This window comes from Pantherophis guttatus, chromosome 13, assembly GCF_059756535.1.
Source record: "Pantherophis guttatus breed Tessera chromosome 13, ASM5975653v1, whole genome shotgun sequence".
NCBI lineage: Eukaryota > Metazoa > Chordata > Lepidosauria > Squamata > Colubridae > Pantherophis > Pantherophis guttatus.
This window is the reverse complement of record NC_142075.1, coordinates 23,297,838-23,321,287: the sequence shown is the minus strand read 5'-3', so window position 1 is coordinate 23,321,287 and position 23,450 is coordinate 23,297,838. Positions and strand designations below refer to the sequence as shown.

Genomic DNA, 23,450 nt, shown 5'->3' with positions numbered 1-23,450 from the left:
GGGAAGGAAGCTCTCTCTCCTTGGCTCAGACCAGAAGGAAAACAGCCATAGTTGATCGGTTTCTTCAAGGCCTGAGGGTTACAGGCAGTCCTTGACTTGCCACCGTCGTTTTGCCATTGAGTGCCAAGAGTGGGTGGTGGGGGAGGTTCGCACGTGCACATGCCCACACCCATAATTCTATGTGCCCCGCTCTGCGCATGTGCACACGACCACCCCCCTTGCCCCCTGCTCCTGGCACTCTAGGAGTCTCTGGAGGCTGGGGACAGCAAAAAACGTCACTTCCTGTCCAACTGGAAGTTGGGAAATAGGCTGTTTTGGGCCTCCGGAGGGCCTTTGAGGGGGTGGGGAAGGCTGTTTTCACCCTCCCCAGATGCATAGAGAGGATCTGGAGCCAGATGAGAAAGAAAAATGGGCCTTCCCCACCCACCCATTCAGGCCCTCCGGAGGCAGGAAACAGCCTGTTTACCTACTTCTGGTGGGCCCAGAAGGCCCGAAAAACAGCTGGCCGGCACGCGCATGGGTAGAAGATCAGCTGCCCATGTTCTTCTTTCTACTTCCATCCTGTCCTCCCCAACCTCTTCTTGTCTTGGTGGTATCCCTCTCCCATTGGCCAATTCATGGCAGATTTTGCAGTCTGGTGAACTGTTGTGCAAGGCCCTGGGTATGTGGGGTCAAGTTAGGTCATGGTATGAAGTGATGTCATGTTGAGTCCAGCTCAACTTTCAAGGTCTTCAGAGCTGGCTCCATGATGTTTTCTTGGCCTGATATGGAAGAGATTGACCAGGCCTCTTTTCAGGGATGCTTTTGACTTCCTGGTCCTGGAGGATTGTGATCAACCAAGGTCTAGCTTTCCAAATCAACCAAGATCAGCTAGATGTGGCTCCTTAGCTGACCCAACCTGACCTAGCAGCTGTGGTCATTCAACAGTGGTGGCTCCTCCTTCTTTTAGAACATAAGGGACATCAAAAAAGCCAGGTTCCTTATGGTTCAGTTTAAGAATCTTATTTTCTGAGTGGGTGGGTGGGAATAAGTGAAGCATTTCTCAACAAATTACCTTCCCCCTCCCTTTCTTGAAGACCCTGGGTGTAGAATGTCAGGCAATGAAAATCCAGAAGCCTTTTCTTTTGTTTGTTTGTGAAGATAAATTCCATCCTTCCATCCTTCCTTCCTCTCTCATCCCTTGTCCTTCCTTTCATCTTTTCTCTCCATCTCTTCCTTCCTTCCTTCCTTCCTTCCTTCCTTCCTTCCCCCTTTTCCTTCCTTCCCTCTTCTCTCTCCCTCTTTTCCTTCTTTTCTTCCTTTCTCTCTCCCCTTCCTTCCTTCCTTCCTTTCCTTCTTTCCTTTCCTTTCCTTTCCTTTCCCCTTCCCTCCCTCCCCAGCTCTCTGAAGAAGCCAAAGGGGGCAAAAAAAAGCTCCACACCTCCCTTTCCTTGCCTGACCTGCCCCTCCCTTCCCATTCCTTCCTCTCCATCCCCCCCACTCCCCGTTTATTCCTTCTGCCACTTTTGCCTCCGTCTCAATAGAGACCATAATAGGCGACCATCCCCCAGATTCAGGGGTCCCCCGTCCTCGTTCCTCCTTTCCAGCTCCCCAACATCGCTTCCTTCCTTCTTCCTCTCCCCCCAACCCTCTTCCTCTTGGCATTTGAAGCCCACCCACCCCCCACTCCCCGGCTGCATCTTGGTTATTCTTTGGCGCTTAGCATCCTCTTTTCTTTTTCCCCCTCCCCAAGTCAGAAAGGAGGAGAGGCGGGCGCCGGTCAGAGTCTCCCCTCTTTTCTTTTCCTTTCTTTTTTCTTTCTTTTTTTTTTTTTCCCCTCTGCGCGGCCCCCAAATCCGCGCCTCGGCGCGCGCTCCCTCCGCCGCTCCCGCGTGCGCGCTCCCGCCCCTGCCTGCCTGCCTGGCTCCCCACCTGTCCTTCGGGAGGAGGAGGAGGAGGAGAGAGAGGAAGGCGCGCCGGGCTTGGCTGCTGCAGCCGGCCGAGGGGGGGGGGAGCCGGGCGGGGGCCCGATCCGGCCCGCAGAGGTGGGGAGGGGGCGCGCCCAGGAGCCAGAAGCCCAGCCGGCGGGCAAGAGGGGCGGCAGCGGCAGCGGCGGCGCGCTTCTTCGACCCGAGGCCGGGAACGCCCGGGAGGGAGGGAGGGAGGCTGGCTCGCCGGAGCGGGCGGACGGGCGGGCGGAGGTTGGGGAGCCGCCGCCGTCGCCGTCCCCGCCGCCGCTGATGCTGCTGATGCTGCTGATGCTGATGCTGCCACCGCCGCTGCGCTGAACGGTGGCGGCGCCGGGTGGGACCCACCTGGCCGTTTCTGTTCCGGGCGAGGCGGGCGGCGAGAATGAGAGATGCAGGTAAGGCGTCTTCCCTCCGGATCAGGGCGGGGGGGGGGGCTCCTGTGGGCCGCGGGGGTCCCGCTGCTGTTGGGGGAGGGGGGGATACCTTCCTGGCTTGCAGACCCTAGGCGGACACCCCCCCCCTTTTTTTTTTTTTTTTTGCACCCCGTTCCCCTCCCGCCACCATCCCCCGACCCGGATTCCCTGCGCCTTCCCAACCCCGGATTCTTGGAGATGCTCGATTTGGGGTCTCTGGGCAGGGAGGGAGGGAGGGGGGGAGAAGGCTGCTATTGCGGGAGGAGGGGGGGGGAGATTGGGGAGGGGGGACGCCTTCCTGGCTTGCAGACCCCGGACCCGGACGGACCCCCTCCCCCCGCCCTCCCCCTCTTTTTACCCCCCACCGTTCCCCTCCCGCCGCCGCCACCAACCACAACCCCCGATCCGGATTCCCTGCGCCTTTTCCAACTCCGGATTCGGCATCGCGGAGATGCTCGGTTTGGAATCGCCGGCGGGAGGGGGGAAAGGGGGAAGGGGAGGGGGGGTTGCAACTCTGCTCCGGCTCTCTCGGGGTGCTTGTGTGGTTTGGGGGGGGTTTGGGGGGGGTATCGCGCAACCCTCCTGATGCGCGCCTGCCCCCCACCCTTCTCCCGACAGTCTTCGGATGCTGGGCTCGTTTGCAGGCTTCGGGATTTATTGGGGGCGGGGGGGGCCGCGGGGAGGCGCAGAGAGGGGAGGTTTGAAAATACCTCCTTCGGCATCCGGGCACGGTTGCCTTTCTGAGCCGGATTTCGCAGGCGGGGGAGGGGGGCGGGGGGGGCGCTGCTCCAATCCCAGTTGGGAAGGCGATGCTTCGGAGGAGAGCTGCTAGGCTCCGGGAGGGAAGGAGGGGCATCGCGACCCCCTCCCCCTCCTGGAGAGATTTGGTCCTCTACGCCTTTTGGGGGGGGGCAGAGGAAAGAGGTGTCGTTTCCGCCCCCCACCCGCTCCATCAGGAGCCGGTTTCGCCCCCCCACCGGAGCTGTAATGTGTCTTTTTTCGAGCTGGGTGCCTGCAGCGCGTTTGCTCCGAAGTTTGTGAGTACCGGGGATGGTTGCACGCCGGTGGGGTGGATTGTTCTGAGCGGGGACGGGTGGGGGGTGGGGGGGAGAGAAGGGGACAATTCACCTGTGTTTTCACCCACCGTGAAGGTGATAAGGGTGTGTGCTTATTGTCTGGACCCCCTCCCCTCCTTTTCTAATCTTTGGAAGAAGCCTGCGTGTGCCAGAGGCAAGAGAAGACGCCTTTGATCTGTGTGTGTCTCAGGCAAGGGTTGGGTCCTGGGGAGGGGTATCCTTGGGGGGGGGCGCAAGTGGAGAGGGGGGCTTTGTCTGGCTTCCAAGGGGGGTGTCTTTGCGGCTCTGTGCCCCCCTTTCCCTCTGTTCTTACACAACCAGGGTGCCTATGTGTGTGTGTGTGTGCTGTATTTGTGCCACCGGCTGTCCTCCTGATCCACTTTGGCTTGCCTGATTTTCTCTCTTTCTTTCTCTCTCTCTCTCTCTCCCTCTCCCTCTCCCTCTCCCCCCTCCGTGTGTGTGTGTGTGTGTGTGTGTGTGTGTGTGTGTGTGTGTGTAAGAGAGAGAGAGAGAGAGGGAGGGAGGGAGGGAGGGAGGGAGGGAGGGAGGGAGGGAGAGAAGCTATTGGATGGAAAGACCTGAATTGTCAATGGGAGTTGGGGGTCTGGACACGTTTTTTTGGAGCACAGGGTGGGCTTTAGCTGAGAGAGACAGGGGGAGGGAGAGGGAGAGGGAGAGAGAAAGAGGGAGAGATCAGCTTTAAGACCAGCATTGTGGACAGTTTCCAAGAGCTGAAAAGCAAATTTGGGGGTTTTCTTGGCTGTGTCCTCTTCATTTCCCACCCTTCTGCTTTGCCAGCTTATTTCCCATCACAAATATCTCCCATCCAACCTCCCCTTCTTCCTGTCTCTTTCCTCTTCCCCCCCCCCCAAAAAAAGTGGGAGACTCTTTCTCTCTTCTCCAGGAGGCCCCTAGGTCACATTTCAAAGATGCTGCTTTTTCTTGGCAAATAGATGGAGAGTCATTGACTTTGGGGGGGGGGGGGACTTAAGAACTGTACCGCTTGGTCTGGATAGGATGGGCCTCCCGGAGACCACCAGGTGGGCCCCCAGAAGTAGTGGGGTACCGTTTGAGAAATGAAAGGGGGGTACCTTTTTCAGTGTGGCAACCAACGTCCAGACCGTTTCCAAGCAGTTGTTCCTCCTAACTACGGGAGGCTGGTGGGAAAATCAGGAGTTGAGATTTAGCCTGGGTTTCAATCAGATGCTTGACTTAAGCAATGGCACTGCTGTCCAAGATGTTGAACAAGGACCGGAGTCTTCGCGTTTACCCCCTCCCTCCCCCCTCCCAAAATTTCTTTTTGTATGGTGAATGCCAGGGACTTCAAAGAGAGACACCTAGGTGGTGATAAGAGTTTCCGTACCTGATTCTACGCCCCCTTAACCCCACGGCAGTTCATTGATGCGCATAGTGAAACATCTCTTTGTGTGAGTGGAGCATCAAGGCATAGTGGCTTCTGCTGTTTGGGGAGCTTTAAAGCATGGAAGCAAAATTTCTGCTCTTCCTGTATGTAGCCAGGAGCTCTTTTTCAGATCCATAATGCAATAAATAGTCTTTTATGCATAATGTCCAGTCAGATAAAACTGTACAGCCCAGAGCCTCAGTGTGTCCCATTTGTAAAATGGGAGCCTATTTCTAACTGTTTCGATAGATCTAAACATTTCCGCCCCAAAGGATTATTGCCACCTTTTGTTACTGGTAATTTCTACTGATCAACTAGCCTGAAAATCTTAACAATCGATACATCGATTGGTTTGGGCTAATTACTCCTCGTTAATTTCTTGCCTGTTACTCAGTTGGTGTTAGAATTTCTGACCTGTTGTATTTAAAACACACACAGAGAGAGATGCATTCTATCACTCAGAATCACAATGTTATATTACTCCCACGTTAGTATTTGGGCATTTTGATAACATTATAAAATACAGTGCTAACTTTCTTGAAGTATTCAGAAATCCTATTTCCGGCTTCAGACATTAGGCTAAACCACAGTTAAAGGATCTTTAAGGAATAGAATAAGGAATTATGTTTTGTACTATTGGACACGGTTATTATTGACTAAGGAATTAAGTTATGAATTATGGAATACAAACCATGGTTTGTATTCCCTCTGATTTGCCACGGATTCTCAAACTGGCAACTTTTGTAAGGTTAAGATAGGAGGTCAGTTTGTCTCAGGAGCAGAGTAAGAAGAAGAAAGCTGAGAAGAAGCTTAAATCATCATGACTGGTTTGAAAATTTGGAATGTTTCCAACCCTAGTTAAGATGTCCTGCTAATAATAGTTTATAGGCTAAGTTCAAACATTTTTTTATAAGCCATAATGGAGTTTCTTTGGTTTAGCATCTGATCGCCTATGGTTTTTCCTGGAAACTGTGCTTAAATAAACCATGGTTTAGGATGATGCATGAACCGGGTTTGCTGCTTGAATTGGACCATTCAGTTCACAGGCAAACCACGAGAAGGACAGCTTTATATCCATGGAAACTGGTGCTGATATTTGTTAATCTACAAGAGGAATCTTTGAGAATGTTTCCTTCAGGCACGATTATTGTTGAAAGCCTAACTTCTCACCTAAATGCAAGATGGGTGGACTAGTGTAGCACCACTGGAAGACTTGAAGGTCCAAGTTGGTTGGCCACTTTCCTGGAGAAAATCCATCTAGCTGGTCACTAAGTATTGACACCAACTTAATAGCACACGATCAATCTAGGATGATCTTAGTAGATCTCAAAAATAAACCCTAACCAAGTTATACTTGAATATTACTTGTATTTATTTTATGACAGCTTGCCCCTCTACTTCCAAACAGCTCCAAGAGTCCTCAAATAATGTATTTTTCTTGGAGGGCAGCCATCATGAAATTCCAGGTTATGATCTAGGCTGGAGAAGAAGACAAGGGAAATCTCCCTCCACATTATTGCCAAGAAAAACTATGACAACGTCATCCCCAGAAGCCAAGTTCAGCTTGAAGAGTCTTTATTTCTCCCTGCCATCAAATCTTTGGATCTGATGATTTCTCCACCTAAACCTTCTTTTATCTTTTCCCTGAGCCCCACCTCCCAACTGCCCTATAAATTGCCCGCTCAAAACTATCATGCAATTTCCTAAGTTACTAAAAACTCATGAATAGAACCTAAGATACCATAAAAGCCAGATGAAAGTCCTGGTAGAACTTGAACTCGAGCCTTTTCAGTCCCACAAGCTGAAAATATCTCCTCCATGCTGCCCCATACAACCACATCAGTTCTCAGTGCAGGAATGGTCCTTTTTCCAACCAACATGCTCTCCAGAAGAACCCTTGATAACCATCGGTTAAGCAGTTTTAGCCATAAACAAGAGAGATTTCCAGAATTAAAAACTTCACGATAACCGGGTTAAGGATTGGGAATGAAGCGGCGATGCTCAATCCAGATAGAAGTGCTGATAGAGCAGGAAGCAAATGCCTATAAGATTGGGCTTTTTGTTGTTGTTTTTCCCCAGGAAATGTATTCGGCTTTTTAATTAAGAAAACATTCGATGCGTCCAACAGAAGTAATGCACCGCAAGACTAAAGATGACAATGAACTGTGATCAGCCATGCTTCAGTAACTTAGCAAAAAAACTCAGCTAGTTTTTGTAAGCCACGAGAAGCTTGGTTCAGGTTTACCTTGGTTAGAGTCTTAGCTTCCCGTCCAAACCCAGATTGTTGGGTTTGTTTGTGGTTCGGTATCCTAGGGAAACTCAGAAAAGGGGTGAATTTAGGGGCCAGGTGACATGAATTGTGCAAATACAACCAAGCATCCCAGGGAAAGCTTAGATGGGAAAGAGATCAGGTACATCTGGAAAAACCCGGTCCAAACAGGAACTGAAGCATGAAGAACATCAAAAAACTGTCAGGCCTGGAAGCCATCTTTTGCATTGGGCCTTCAAGCCTGCCACATCTACTACTGCGAGAAAGTGGGAGGGGGGGTTGTATGGAGCCAGGGGGATATATAGTCAAAGTAACATTCCTTTCTCAGAGTGTCAAGGACATCTTGCCCTGCACCTGGCTGGAACTGGGAGGCATCTCCAGTTGGGATGGTGCTTTGACTGGACCATGTGATGGACATGTGGGTGCTAGGCAGGGACTTGGACTTTCTGTTGGGTGGGGAAAACCTGGCAGCTTTCAGGTTCGGGTTTTCCCAGATGTGCCAATATGACATCTCTAATAAAATGGAACTTTGAGGGAACGCAAGCCTCGGAGTTTTCTTTTGTTGGTTGGAGGTGTTACTTGGAACGCTGACCAAAACAATGGAGAAGAACAACTTGACTTTAGGCCGGTAGATGAGTTGAGGCTGAAGGGTCCTTGGTGCTCTCCGGGTTTAGCTCTTTTCTTGCAGATGTTTCATGACCCAAACTCAGTAACATCATCAGAGTTGAGGCTAGAGATGCCCCAGATTGGTCAAGAATTCTGAAAAAGAGCTTCTGGACCAATGAAAGTTTCTCCAGATGTTCATGTAGAGGCAGGAGACAGAAGGTTACAATATGGAACTGTTCTGTTCCAAATGCCCGCCAGCCATGCTTTATCCTTTCCTTTAAAAAGCAGCCCACTCCCAAACATTGATTATTCCATGATCTCCAAACATGCTCCTCCTTCTTAGGCCATGTTAGGGTTCCTTGTTTCAGCATTTTTCTTGACCTGTCCTTTTTTTTTTCAAGGCTTACCTCCATCTTTTGTGTTTGTTGGCACAATTCCAAACCATCTAGAGCAGTATGTCTCAACCTTGGCCACTTGAAGGTGGATGGACTTCAACTCCCAGAATCCTCCAGCCAACGTGCATTCTGGGAGTTGAAGTCCACCCATCTTCAAGTAGCCAAGGTTGAGAAACACTGATCTAAAAGCTGGAGAAAGTGGAATCAGACCATCTCTCCCCTTCTGTGATAGGCCCAGACCAGGGAAGCGTGAAAGTCGCTGAGAAGTGTCCCTCAGCTCTGTTGGTTCCTTTCTCTACTATAAATAACTATGTTAAGGATGGACCACAACCTACAAATTAGAGCTCTTTGATCAAGCCTTGCTGGATATGATCCAGTTGTGGTTTCAAAGATAATAGCCCTTGGTCTTGAATCATATGTCACTCTTTGAAGCATGTGGGTTTTCTTTCTGGCAGATTAAAGCTTTGCTTTGAGTATTTGGCTTCTGAAAAGAAGTCCAGATGAAGTCCAATGCTTTGGGAGAGAAGCTAAAGGAGCTTGCTTCATCCCTGCATGTAGCATATTACAGATCCATTGCCTCTAATCTGGTAGGAGCGATAGACACTATAAACCATGATTTCTGGACCATTGGCCTCATTGTCCCCAACCTACTGACATGGATGGAAGCTGTAGTCCACAATTTGTGGATGTGGTTTGATTGGTGAGGCTAATTTAAGTATCTTTAGATAAAAGGAGCGTAGGTGTTTGATGAAATCAAAGTGCCCTTAGTTTATTCTAGTGTCAAAACCAAGCACCCAATCATCATCAGTTGGATTGGGTAACATACTTCTAAGAGTCCTGGACAAAGAGTTAGAACAAACCAACCCCATCAACTTTTATTCTTTAATAATGTTTATCAACCACACAAAAAAGATTCCAGGGAAGTGTGTGTCTCTCTCTCTCTGTGTGTGTGTGTGTGTGTGTGTGTGTGTGTGTGTGTGTGTGTGTGAGAGAGAGAGAGAGAGAGAGAGAGAGAGAGAGAGAGAGAGAGAGAGAGAGAGAGAGAGAGATGATGGATGGATGGATGGATGGATGGATGGATGGATGGATGGATGGATGTAGGTAGATAGAGGTAGGTAGGTAGGTAGGTAGGTAGGTAGGTGGTAGGTAAATAGATATGGAGATAGATGGATATGTAGATAGATAGATGATAGATAGATAGATAGATAGATAGATAGATAGATAGATAGATGTAGTAGGTAGATAAAGAGATAGGTTGGTAGGTAGGTAGATATGTAGATGATAGATAGATAGATAGATAGATAGATAGATAGATAGATAGATAGATGATAGACAGACAGACAGACAGACAGACCGACCGACCGACCGACCGACCGACCAGTTGGGCAGAATCCTACTTGCTTGGTGTCTCCTGAGTCTGTTCAGCCATGGGCTCAAACTATGCATTGAACTTTGGCCTTATCCTTTCTAAACCATGGTTTGTTTTAGCATCTTGTGCAAGTCCAGCCACTTATGGTTTGACAAGCTATGGTTTCTGGCTTACTATGCTGTAGGGACCCACCTCTTTGTGGCTTAGTGCCCCGAATCCTGGCTTAGTGCAAGTCCAGTTACTCATGAGCTTCAGTTGACCTTCCTCAAGTAATTATGAAAGTATGGAAATGCCTTTAGCTTTGTCCCAAAGGTGCTTTTTGAAGCGGCAACTGGACTTTCTTGTTTTTTCTTTTGAAGACGTTTCACTTCTCATCCAAGAAGCTTCTTCAGCTCTGACAGGATAGTGGGGAAGAAGCTTCTTGGATGAGAAGCGAAACGTCTTCAAAAGAAAAAACAGGAAAGTCCAGTTGCCTCCTGAAACAGCACCTTTGGGACAGCCATGACCTGGGTGACTGAGAATCTCTACAAACCTTTAGCTTAGCTTCGAGAGACAAGACCGTGTAACAAGGGCCATCAATTTAAGAAAACAGCAGGATGAATCTGTGTGTGAGTGATACTCCCTACTTGATTGTGTACAAGGACCAAAACTATGCTTTTAAAAAAAAAATAGCTTGACTCACCACACCATGTGCTCCGTGTGCAAAGTCTCTCAGCATGGATAAAGCTTCGATGACTGTTCACACAAGAACGGTAGGAATTTTGGCTGGAGATGCTGTGACAGAAGAGAGAGAGAGAGAAAGAATTTAGGCTGATCCAACACTAACTGCCAACATGTCCATCCAGGAATCCAGAGGCGGTGGTGGGATTATCAGCGTGACTCACCCAGGGGGCAATGCTCAGTTTCAGGATGGCTTGAGAGAGAACTGGAGGAAACTTGTGGCTTGTATATGTTGTATATGTTGAGGTCTGTCATTGTTGCAGATGGGCTGGAGTTCTTGGGAAATGGTGTTCAAAATGTGATTGATTGATTGTTTGATTAATTAATAAATAATAATAAATAAATAAATAAATAAATAAATGTTCCTCCTCTAACCGTCCCCTCAGCAGTCCTGCAAGCTATGGAAGCTTTTTTGAATCCTTTGTAGCAATGATATGACCATAGTTTTCCATTGTCTTCTTCTAGGATAGAGGTTGGTTGGTTGGTTGGTTGGTTGGTTGGCTTTTCCGGTTTATCTTAGCCCTGAGGATTTTCCTAAGCATTTCCCATTCAAAGAATAACCAGGTCCTGCTTAGCTTCCAAGTTCATCCTAGGCTGGCGAGCTCTGGACCTCTTTCTAACCAAAAGATAACTCTTGCCAAAGGATAAGGCAGTTGCGACTCTTTCTTCCCACATCTCTGCTTCTGTCGGTAGCCCAAAAATTGACAGCACCAACATGTCCCATCTGAGAGTTGAACAATTGTAAAATAATGCCAACAATTGCAATGCATCCTATTTTGGTTGTGTGCTTGGGGTTGTTTTTTTTTCCCCCTAACTGCTGATATTTCCATATTTAAAGCAATTGTTTTCTAAACCTAGGGCAAACTCTTGTTTCTTTAGCAAGACCCTCGATTCGGGATCTAACATGAAATCAGGGCTTCCCCAATGGAGCCGCTTTTCTGCTGCTTGAGATCAAGATAGTTGTTTCCTCTTTTAAACAATGAACGATCTGAGGTAGATAGGGTTTTGGAGATAGTCAGCCAGAGGAAACCATAGTTATTTGAAACAAGGCAGGGTCCCAACTCAAGGGGCTATTTTGCACAAAAGATTTCAATCAAATGCCTCTTAAATCCCAAAACCCCCAAAATTTTAACCCTTTGATTGGCTACTGTTGACCTCATCCCAGAGGTGGGTTTCAGCAGATTCTGACCAGTTCTGGAGAACCGGTAGTAAACATTCTGACTGGCCCCGCCTCCATTTATTCTCTGCCTCCCAAGTCCCAGCTGATAGGGAGGAAATAGAGATTTTGCAGTATCCTTCCCCTGCCACGCCCACCAAGCCATGCCCACCAAGCCACACCCACAGAACCGGTAGTAAAAAAAATTCGAAATCCACCACTGTCTCACCCCTTTCCTAAGAGGTCTGTAAGGGGTGTGCATAAGAGCACCAGCGTGCACACCGCCCCTGTCCTAATGTTCCCTTTAATTGTACTCATTTTATGTATTCAATTCATGCTTATACTTATATATATTATCTAATACATACTCAACAAAATAAATAAATAAATAAATAAATAAATAAATAAATAAATAAATAAATAAACAAACAAACAAACAAACAAACAAACAAAATAAAGATGGATATCAGAGAGAACTGTGGCTTGTTCAAAAAAATAGGAGTTGAACCTTCCACCTGTAGGAAGTTAGCACCCACCCCTTTCCTAAAAGAATGAAATATGTTAGGAAATATTAAAAAGGCAGAATATTATATTTCCCTGGTTGAAAAACGGAGAAACATGTTCTAAAGACAAAGCAGCTCCCACCTTCCTGCCCCCCCTTTGTCAATGGACCATCATCTGCAACACAATAGGACCCATCTAGCAACAGAAACTAACACAATAGGACCCATCTAGCAACAGAAACTCACCACATGGCACCTGGGAAGATTACATCAGCCAGCAAGGCTAGCTGAGACCCCCACCCCCTGGGAGTCTGACAACCAATCAGGATACTCTTTCGGGGCCCCAGGAAGTTCAAAGCCAGAGAGGTCATAAAACCCAGGGACTCGCTGCATCTCGCCCCTTTTTTTCTGTTCAGGAACTCAAACCATGTGATCCTGTCCACCATTAAACCATCTTTCCAAGCAGTCTCCATGTGTCCAGTGTCTTTTTTTCCCCACTTGGAGCTGAACCCAGAAGGATGTTTCTTCTAACACACCTGAGTAGTTATGGAAGAGAAAGAGAAGAAGCAAAGGAAACTGTGCTCAATCATCATCCAGTATGGTTTATCTGCCCTGGGAAGCCGTGGTTTCCCAGGACATCTGAATCAACCCAGGCCTGGTATAGGCACATCAAAAAATCCTGGTGGTTGGCTTCTTTTTGGAGAGGACTCATTTTCTGTTTGCCGGAGAGCTTCCTTCCTTTGTTCTTGGAGTCCTTCAACTCCAGAAGTCCACACACCTTCAAGCTGCCGTGGCTGAGAAACACGGGTCTGCTCCCCCACCCCCCACCCCTCAATCCTGGTCTCCCTGCAATGTATCTGTAATGCAATTTCTTTCCTGGCACTCCTTGTTACTACAGCATGATACAATCTGAACCGTCAAAAGAGTATATACTTCCATTTCAAGCGCATTAAATGCCTGGCTTTTAAGATCGGGCGTTCTCCACTAACCCCTGAATATTAACCTCGAAGTCGCACCTTGTAGTGTGTCAGCCTTGTACTACAACATGGAAATTGACGTATCATTACGCTTTCATTTCACTTAGAGCCGTATTACCAGGATTTGTTACCGCTCTCTCTCTCTCTCGTCCAGGGCTCGGATTACACTGCAGCTAGCAAAAGACTCTGGCAGCGACTTAAAAATTCACACCCTGGGACTTCTGCAAAGAGGGGCTCACATAGAGAGTGGCTGGGACTGCCCTGTTGCAGCTGCCATCTTCTGACCTTCACCCCACCCCACCCAACCTCACTCTTCCACAGATGTCCCCATCTAATGGATTATTTTCCCAATGAGTGCAACTGATCTGAGTCGTGCTGTCTTCCTAATTGCATATGGAAGCGATGCAGGGAAGGGTTGAAGGAACAGAAATTCGAAATACTGTGGGTTTTGCTTGTTGCCCAATGTTCTAAAGCTAAATGCCAGCTGGTCCTTAGATGCTTTGGAGAAGAGGTTGGCCTCCTCTTCTCTGTGATAGCCCCTCAGATATTGGAAGATTCCTATGATGTCACCCCTGGTCCTTCTTTTCGTTAAACTAGACCAGGGGTCCTCAAACTTTTTAAACAGGGGGCCAATTCACGGTCCCTCAGACTGTTGGGGGGGCAGACCGGGTGGGTGGGCGTTACAAGGTGGTCATGTGACTGGGCAGGCGTGGCCAATTTAGCAGTCCGTTAAACAATACACACAAATTAAACTTTAATTTGTTATGCTCCTGGGGGTGGAAAGGTGGTTAGTGAAGGGATGTGGCTACTCCAGTTAGTAGGCTGTCCTGCTGTAAGTAGAAGTACTGTAAGAAGTAAGTACTGCAAGAAGGGGTTCGCGTTATTTTCCAAGGCACCTGAAGGCCAGACAAGGAATAATGGATGGAAACTGATCAAGCAGAGATTCAACCTAGAAATAAGGAGAAATTTTCTGACAGTGAGAACAATCAACCCATGGAATAGAAGTTGCTTTCGGAAGTTGTGGGAGCTTCATTCCTGGAGGCTTTCAAGAAGAGACTAGACTGACATCTGTCAGAAATGGTGGAGGGTCTCCTGCTTGGGCGAGGGGTTGGACTAGATGACCTACAAGGTCCCTTCCAACTCTGTTAATTTGTAAAGTAAACAGAGGATGTGAGTTACCATTTCTTGGAGCTGCTGTGTATTTTGCAAGTTGCAAATATTCATTCCACCAGGAGTGGGGTGGGAATGGAGATTTTGCAGAATCCTTCCACCAGGGGTGGGGAGGGAATGGAGATTTTGCAGTATTCTTCCTCTGCCACGCCCACCAAGCCACGCCCACCAAGTCACACCATGCCCACCAAGCCACGCCCACAGAACCGGTAGTAAAAAAAAAAATCGGATTTCACCACTGTCTAAGAGGGTTAAAATGATTTAAGGACCACTATTCTAAACCATCTTTCCCCCAATTCTGTGGTCCCGTGGACTGCTTGGCAAAATCTAACCCCTCTGGGGACTTCACAGTGGATAAGATTGTCAAAGCAATATATGAAGGGTCACACTAGTTGAATCCCCTACTCCATCACTGCAGAGAATTAGAGAAATGACCTTGAGAGGAATAGGCAGGAGCTGTCACATAAACCACAACAACAAAAAAGAAAACTCTGACTGAAACATTACTTAACCTGAGAAACAAAATAGAATAACAGAATAGGAAGGGACCTGGGAGGCCTTCTAGTCCAGCCCCCTGCTCAAGGCTGACTTCTTTATATCATTCTCGCTGTTCAATTTCTTTTTAAAACCCTCCGGTTTTGGCGCACTCACAACTTCTTCTTTTATTTTCTTTTATTAGGAAATATTTATTTGGTAGTAACGTAGGAATATAATTATAAGGCATATGTTGTGGCCCGTCGGTGGCTTCTGCAGCTAGTAGCTGATTCAGACAGTGAGGAGGCTGGTGTGGTGCTGTGCCAGCAGCCTGTGCAGCTGGCACTCGAGTCAGACAATGAGGAGGCTGGAGAAGATGTGGTGCCAGAGGCGGGGATTCAGCCAGGGCCTTCAGAACCTCCAGAAGCTCCCTTAAGTGAAGAGGACAAAGAGGAGGAGCCTCTTCTCGATGCACAGGCGCGCAGAGCTGCGAAAAGGCAGGAGTGGCTCTTCCGGAGGAGGTCTCCTCGAGAGTAAGGCTTGGGGTTAATTGGCCACTCCCTTAGCCTATTTAAGGAGGAACACCGACTGAAGCAATTTGCAGGGAACAACTTCGTTCACATACCTTCGTGTCTTGTCTTGCTTATCTTATCAGCTTCCTGCAAATTGCTTCTGGGCATTCTGCCAACCCCAGTAAGCTTTCAGTTATTATTCTTTGAATTCTTGGCGGCTGTTAATGCAGTTAATTACCAGCCGTTGTTGTAAAGACTGGTTTATTTAGCAAACTAAGGTTTGAACGGACTTTGTGTGTGCTGCGTTCTTTGGGTTCCGTAGCTGGGGCAGAACAGAATACAGGAAACAAAGCAATGAACAATATTCATTACACATAAAAAAAACCCAAGCAGACAGATTGTAACCATCGTGGTTGCTATCTTGACTATGTTTACCAGAGGCTGGGACCCCTCTTTTTTTTTATTTTTCCCTGTTTTCTATTTTTTATTGATTTTCTATTAAATACATTTCTAAGTGCTTTAATGAACATCTCATTGTCTGGGTATTTAATTCGCTTAACAATGCAAATGTACATCCTTCATCCCCACCCCTTTTTTTCCAACCATTGGTAACATAAATTCCATGTTTGATCATTATCAAGCACTCACAACTTCTGGGAAGGCAAGATGCTCCTTCGGCCTAAGGTTGCTTCTCTCCTTGATTAGCAATGGATGGAAACCAATCAAGGAGGGAATTTAGAAGATATTCAGCTGGGCTTCTCCCTAATTCTCTGTAATCGCTCTACAGTTTCGGGGAGCGATTAGGAGATATTTCGGAAGATGTCGTGAAATCATACCTTATGCTCACCTTATGTGTGCTTGCAGGCAGTTTCAGATATCCTAGCTTAGGGGTCCCCAACAACCCGCCGGGCTGGGACAATGACCCATTCAGAACCGGGCCACGCAAACCAGAAAGGTTGGGAACCATTCATTGTCCTAGCTCAGGGGTCTGCAAGCTTAAACACTCAAAGAGCCATTTGGACCCGTTTCCCACAGAAAAGAAAACACCGGGAGCCACAAAACCTGGTTGGCCAACTCAATGTCACTCACTTCCACCAGTCATGTGACACCCCCCTAGCCACACCTACCCAGCCGGTCATTAGGGCAGAGAACTGGTTGTTAAAAAACACCAGGAACCACAAAACAGTTTTGACATATCTGTCTCTCCCCTCCCTCCCTCCCTCCTTCCACCTCCCTCTCTCTTCCTCTCTCTCTGTTATCTCTCTATGTCTCTCTCTCTCCCCCTCTCTCTGTATCTCTCCCCCTCTGCCCTGGCCACTTCTCCATCCACTGCCGTTGCCCTTACCTTCTCAGGCCAGGTGAGGAGTGACTGGGAGGGGAGGGCGAGGGGAGGGGTCAGCCAGTGGTGGGATCACCTGACAGGGAACCACAGCAGAGGGCCCAAAGAGCCGCATGCAGCTCTAGAGCCGCAGGTTGCTGACTCCTGTCCTAGCTTATAGGATGTTCTCAATTCCTCAAGTTTCGTTTCCCCGTTTCAGCAAAGTTTTCCCTTGGCTAAGAATTAAGGACCCAGAGATAACCGTTACCGCAAGAAATAAGATTTTTTTTAAAAAAAGCTTTAGAACTATGCTTAGAGATCGAGGCAAACTTAAGCGTCGTGGGCTACAATTTTCCCCCAACAGAAGATGCTACTAAAGCTGTACATTGCAATCTCCAAGTGGTAAGTTTGCGATTTTCAGCTTCAGAAATCGTTCTTTCCTGAAAGTCTAAATTTATTTATAAACTTCCAGCTGCAGCTCTTTTTGGGTGCTTGTTCAACAAGTGCCACTTGTCACGGCTACAAAAAGAAACGTCTCTAGGAGCTACTAGCGTTGCTCACTTCTCACTCCCAGGTGGAGAAACTCTGACGTACGCCATCTGCAGAAAATAAAGGATGGATTTAAATCCACTAATGCGGCTAGTCCTCACCTTACGAACACAACTGGAACTGGAATTTCCTTTGTTAAGCAAAGGCGCCTGATTTTACTACTTTTTTTTTTGATATGGTTGTTAAGCCAATCACTGCCGTTGTTAAATGAATCCTGAAAGTCGTTAAGCGAATCCAGTTCCCTCTGTTGACTTTGCTTGATAAGGAAGCTGGCTGAGAAAGTTGAAAAAGCGATCAGATGATCTCGGGATGGCAATACACGCTTGTTGCCAAGCTCCTGGATTTTGATCGTGGGAACGCTGTTGTTGTCATAAGTGTGAGGACTGAATAAATTTGGTCACCAAGACAACTGGGTGTGGGGGCGGGAAAAGGGAAGAGGCGGAGGGAGAGTGAGGTTATAATGGTTTCACTCTCCAGGAGACGGGGAGATAAATAAATTATCCTGAAAAAAGTTGTCAGCTCAATTTTCTTTGGAGCTGATATTTCTCCCCTTCTGTCTGTTATGGAGAAAGAGGGAGAGGAACCCAAAATAGGGGAGGAGGAAAATGCATTTTTTGAGTTGCATTTAAAGATGTTTTAACGCACCAGGAGGCAGGACAAGAAGCAACGGATGGAAATTAGTCAAGGAGAGAAGCAACCTAGAACTAAGGAGGAATTTCCTGACGGTGAGAACAATTAACCAGTGGAATAACTTGCCACCAGAAGTTGTGAAGGCTCCATCACTGGAGGTTTTCAAGAAGAGCCTGGACAAACATTTGTCTGAAGTGGTATGGGGGTTTTCTCCCTGAGCAACAAGCTGGACTAGAAGACCTCCAAGGCAGGGGTGAAATCCACCAGGTTCTGACAGGTTCTGGAGAACCAGTAGCGGAAATTTTGAGTAGTTCAGAGAACTGGCAAATACCACCTCTGGCTGGCCCCAGAGTGGGGTGGGAATGGAGGTTTTGCAATCTCCTTCCCCCAGGAGTGGGGACGGAATGGGGATTTTGCAATATCCTTCCCCTGGAGTGGGGTGGGAATGGGGATTTTGCAGTAGCCTTCCCCTGGAGTAGGATGGGAATGGAGATTTTGCAGTAGCCTTCCCCTGGAGTGGGCAGGAAATGGAGATTTTGCAGTAGCCTTCCCCTGCCATGCCCACCAAGCCATGCCCACCAAGCCCACCAAGCCACGCCCACAGAACCGGTAGTAAAAAAAATTGGATTTCACCACTGGCTCTGATGATGCTGCCTCCATCCCAAGCACCCAGTGAAGATCAATGGCTTCTCTTCCTGGTAAGAAAGACCCTGATTTGAGTTTCCTTCTCCCGCCTTCCATTCCTGAGCTGGCCTCAGTCCTAACTTTGCCCTGGGCTGTCTCCAAAGTGAGCTCCGGCTCTCTAAAGACGGATGGATAGATGAACAATTGATGTGACAAGGCAGGTGAACATTAATTGCCTCCCTGACCTGCATAATTGAATAAATGCTAATAAATGCCAGGACGACCCCTGTTTTCTCTTTAGTATCCGCAAAATACATGAAGCCCTATAAATCGATGACAAGGAAGGATGGCGTTTCATTTTGAAGCAGCTTATTGGTCCACGCTGATAGCAGAGAGAAAAAAGACAGAAGGGTCATCCATCTTTCCCTTCTAATCCATATAAAGTCATATCTCTTAGCAACGCCGGGGACAACGTCTCCATTTGATTTCATTTCCTTGGCAAAGGACATTGAATTCAGATTTTGATCGCCTTCTAAATGATAACTGAATGTGAAGGCTTCATGAGACCATATCCAGTATTGGGGGGCGGGGCAGGATAAAGGCATCCCACCTTGGATATATCGTATCTCAACCTTGATCACTCCAACATGGGTGGACTTCAACTCCCAGCCAGCATGTTGGACCAATATGGATATCGGTTAGCCGAGGTTCAGCCTGGAACTTCTCAAACCACATCCGAAGATGTCAAAATTGAATTTGTTAAAACATAATTCCCGTTGAAGGGGACGTGGTGGCTCAGTGGCTAAGACGCTGAGCTTGTCGATCGAAAGGTTGGCAGTTCAGCGGTTCGAATCCCTAGCGCCGCCTAATGGGGTGAGCTCCCGTGACTTGTCCCAGCTTCTGCCAACCTAGCAGTTCGAAAGCAGGTAAAAAATGCAAGTAGAAAAATAGGGACCACCTTTGGTGGGAAGGGAACAGCATTTTCCGTGCACCTTTGGCATTGAGTCATGCCGGCCACGTGACCACGGAGGCGTCTTCGGACAGCGCTGGCTCTTTGGCTTTGAAATGGAGATGAGCACCGCCCCCTAGAGTCGGGAACAACTAGCACATGTGTGCGAGGGGAACTTTTACCTTTACCTTAATTCCCATTGACTTTTATATCTTGGGCTGGTGTGGTTGGCTGAGGAATTGTAGGAGTTGAAGTCAAGACAGCTTCAATGTCTATGGAGATTCTCAATCATCCAGGTTAGGGTTGTCCCAGAGGCACTTCTCCAAAGGGCAAGTGGAACTTTTGGTTTGTTTTTTTTCTTTGAAGAGGTTTTGCTCCTCATCCAAGAAGCTTCTTCAGTTCTGAACTGAAGGAGCTTCCTGGATGAGAAGCGAAACGTCTTCGAAGAAAAAGAAAGAAAAGTTCCAGTTGCCTTTTGGAAAAGCATCTTTGAGACAACAGCTACAAGTTGCCAAACTTGAGATAAATATTGCTCTATTGCTTGGCATTATTTAGCGCACCGTTCCAGGAGTGTCGTTGTTTAAACTTGTTTCCCTTCCCTCTCTGCCCCACATTCCATATTAGATGTGGAAATACCTTCTCTGCACACAAACTGTTCCTCTCCTGTGTTTGCCCTGTTCAGCTGTTTCGTTTATTTTACTTTAAATATTTATATTCTGCTTTTCTGTTAAATCATTGTGGCTTACGGTAAGCAAACAGAACGAGAAATAGGAAGGTACAAAAGGACAAAACCGAGAAAGGAAGTTATAGAGCGAATCAATAAGAACGATCAAAGAGCAGCAGTTAAAATATTAATGATATTAGCACATTACAAATGTAACTATGTTAATGAGCAACCATAAAGAGCTAAGGACTCCAGCAGATGTTGGTTAAGACATTCAAAGCTGCAATCTGAAATGCACAAAGGCCCTGGAATGAAACTCCTCGCAATTTCTTTTTATCTCTCTGAATAAAGCTTACTAGGTGCCGAGTTAAAAAGACACACGATCAAAAATAGAAAAACCAATGGGAGTTATTATTTTAATATATCCAATTTTGACATCTCCAGATGCGGCTTGAGAAGATTTCAGTCTGAATCTTGAATGATGTCCAACTAGAAGAGAATATAGAATATTTATAGCTCAGGACTGAGCTTTGGTGGGCGTCCTTGGTGCTCTCTGAGCTTGGCTGTTTTCATGCAGACGTTTTATGGCCCAGCTAGGGAGCGTCATCAGTGCTAAAAGGAAATGGGGTTTAGGGAGAGGAGGAGGAGGAAGAGGGGGAGGAGGAGGAGGAGGAGGAGGAGGAGGAGGAGGAGGAGGAGGAGGAGGAGGAGGAGGAGGAGGAGGAGGAGGAGGAGGGGAACTGTGGGGTCTTGGTACTCTCTGAGCCTGGTTGTTTTCTTGCAGATTTTTCATTATCAAATTGGGGAACATCACCAGTGCTAGAAAAGGAGCAAATCCCACTCCCTTCTAGCACTGATGATGTTACCTAGTTTGGTAACGAAACATCTGCAAGAAAACCACCAAGCTCAGAGAGCCCCAAGGACCCCATCACCGATGTTCATGTTGGTCTGACTTCTTGCAAGACTGCTCCATGCATTTCTTGGCCTTCCTTTCCAGGCAAGTTGCTAATCGTGGAAAAGGGGGCCAATTCAAGTTGTCCACTGTTGTTTTTGTGCATGCCATGGGATGGAGTTCTAGATGGTGATCATCACTCTTTTTAGATGTTCAGCAACTGAAGATACAGAGGATAATGGAGACCTTCATGATCCCGTTTCTTGCCTATGGAGGTTCTCAGTTATCAGGTCATGGTTGCCCCTGGATCTTTTGTTGTTAGTTGTGAAGTCATGTCCAACTCATCGCAACCCCATGGACAATGTTCCTCCAGGCCTTCCTGTCCTCTACCATCCTCCGGAGTCCATTTAAGCTCACAACAACTGCTTCAGGGACTCCATCCAGCCACCTCGTTTTCTGCCGTCCTCTTCGTCTTTTGCCCTCAATCATTTCCAGCATTAGGCTCTTCTCCAGGGAGTCCTTCCTTCTCATTAGGTGGCCAAAGCATTTGAGTTTCCTCTTCAGGATCTGGCCTTCTAAAGAGCAGTCAGGGTTGATCTCCTCTAGGAATGACCGGTTGGATTGCCTTGCAGTCCAAGGGACTCGCAGAAATCTCCTCCGGCACCAGAGTTCAAAGGCCTCCATTCTTTGGCGCTCAGCCTTTCTTATGGTCCAACTTTCACAGCCATCCATTGCAACTGGGAAAACCATAGTCTTGACTATACGCACTTTTGCTGGCAGGATGATGTTTCTGCTTTTTAGTACGCTCTCTAGATTTGCCATGTTTTTCCTCCCCAGGAGCAAGCTTCTTTTAATTTCTTGGCTGCAGTCCCCACCTGCGGTGATCTTGGAGCCCAGGAAAATAAATTCTGTCACTACTTCCATTTCTTCCCCATCTATTTGCCAGGAATTGAGAGGGTCGGATGCCATGATCTTAGTTTTCTTAATGTTGAGTTTCAAGCCAACTTTTGCACTCTCCTTCTTCACCCGCATCAAGAGGCTCTTTAGTTCCTCTTCACTTTCTGCCTTTAGAGTGGTATCATCTGCATCTCTGAGGTTGTGGATATTCCTGGATCTGCTGGATCCAGGATTGGATGGGGCTCCTGGAACCCCATTCAGTTGACCAGGAACCCCGTGCCAGATTCAGGATCATCCCGCCATCTGAAAATCCAAGGAATGGCCATGCCTTGATTGAGTTGATAAATCAAAAGTGGGGGAAAAAAAGATTAAAACAAATGCTTCTCCAAAGCCATAAGGGCAGGGGTGAAATCCAGCAGGTTCTGACAGGTTCTGGAGAACCGGCAGCGGAAATTTTGAATAGTTTGAGAATCGGCAAATACCTCCTCCGGCTGGCCCCAGAGTGGCGTGGGAATGGAGATTTTGCAGTATCCTTCCCCTGCCACGCCGACCAAGCCATACCATGCCCACCACGGTAGTTAAAAAAATTGGATTTCACCACTGCATAAGGGACTTTTGAGAAGACCCCGGCACTCTGCCTTAACACGTTCTAGTTTGAAAGCCAGAGAAGAAGAGGATTATATGTATGAAGCGCAGAGTAATCCTATTAGCTCCATTTAGTTTAAATGACTTGTCAGGAAAAGGGGGGTGGGGAAAAAAAAATAAAGTTTCTTCTTCATCCTGGCCCCAACCAATGGGGCTACCAGCTTCCCAAGTGAGAAGGAGCCGACCTGGCCCAGGATTGCGGTCTTAAGCCCTGGAGATCTACATTCGAAACGGTGCTAATTCGCCATCCTCCCTTCTGCCGGTTGATAAATATATATATATATATATATATAAATATATATATATATATATATATATATATATATATATATATATATATATATATATATACATACATACATACATACATACATACATACATACATACATACACACACACATCCTGCCTGCACTCCTGGGTATTGTAAATTTGACCTTTAAAGACATCTGGCCACATTTGCAGAGAGATATTTGCAAAAGATGTCTCTTTTCTTTTCTTTTTTCCTTCCTCCTGATTCGTATTCTCCCGCAGCCCTTTTCTCTCTGTTCATCTCCTCTTTTTCATTGCCTGTCGCTCTGCTGTGTTTTACTCATTAGTTTCCCTGGTGGCTTTCGAGAGAAAACCAGATTTACGCTCACTGTTGGCAGAAAGGGAGGCTATGGGGTGGGGGGGGGTGGGGTAGTTGCGGCTGGGGATTGTGCTACTTCAGCTACAAACTGAAGGTCATGTTTTTAAAATTCTCATTCATTCATTCATTCGTGTGTGTATGTGTATGTGCATGTGTGTGTGTGTATGTATATATATACATATATACACACACATATACAGTATATATATATATATATTCCATTCACTCATCTCTCTATCTCTTCATCTCTTTCTCTCTCTCTATCTCTCTCTCTGTCTGTCTATCTATCTATATTTCTCTATCTATCTATCTCTCTACCTACCTGTCTGTCATCTATCTATATCTATCTATCTATCTATCTATCTATCTATCTATCTATCTATCTATCTATCTATCTCTACCTACCTGTCTGTCTGTCTGTCTATCTCGCTCTCTCTCTCTCTCCCTATCTGTCTATCTGACTATCTATCTATCTATCTTTCTCTCTCTCGCTCTCGCTCTCTCTATCTATCTCTATCTCTACCTGTCTGCCTGCCTGCCTACCTGCCTGTCTGTCTGTCTGTCTGTCTGTCTGTCTGTCTGTCTGTCTGTCTTTCTGTCTGTCTATCTATCTATCATCTATCTATCTATCCATCCATCCATCCATCCATCCATCCATCCAT

At 47.1% G+C, this 23,450-nt stretch overlaps 1 protein-coding gene across 12 annotated transcripts in view; it reads left to right on the top strand.

The window, feature by feature from the left end:
* Window positions 1-23,450, top strand: part of LINGO1 (leucine rich repeat and Ig domain containing 1) — a 308,187-nt gene that overhangs the window by 260,015 nt on the left and 24,722 nt on the right. The window contains exon 1 of one of the 12 annotated variants that reach the window (XM_034409466.3): window positions 2,059-2,344. The exons of 10 other annotated variants lie outside the window; for them this stretch is intronic. In XM_034409466.3, coding sequence (XP_034265357.1) covers window positions 2,339-2,344 — 6 coding nt within the window. In that variant the 5' untranslated portion in view covers window positions 2,059-2,338. Of the gene's footprint in view, window positions 1-2,058; window positions 2,345-3,158; window positions 3,400-23,450 lie in introns of those variants that run through there. One more of the 12 variants, XM_034409469.3, reaches the window with a different exon arrangement.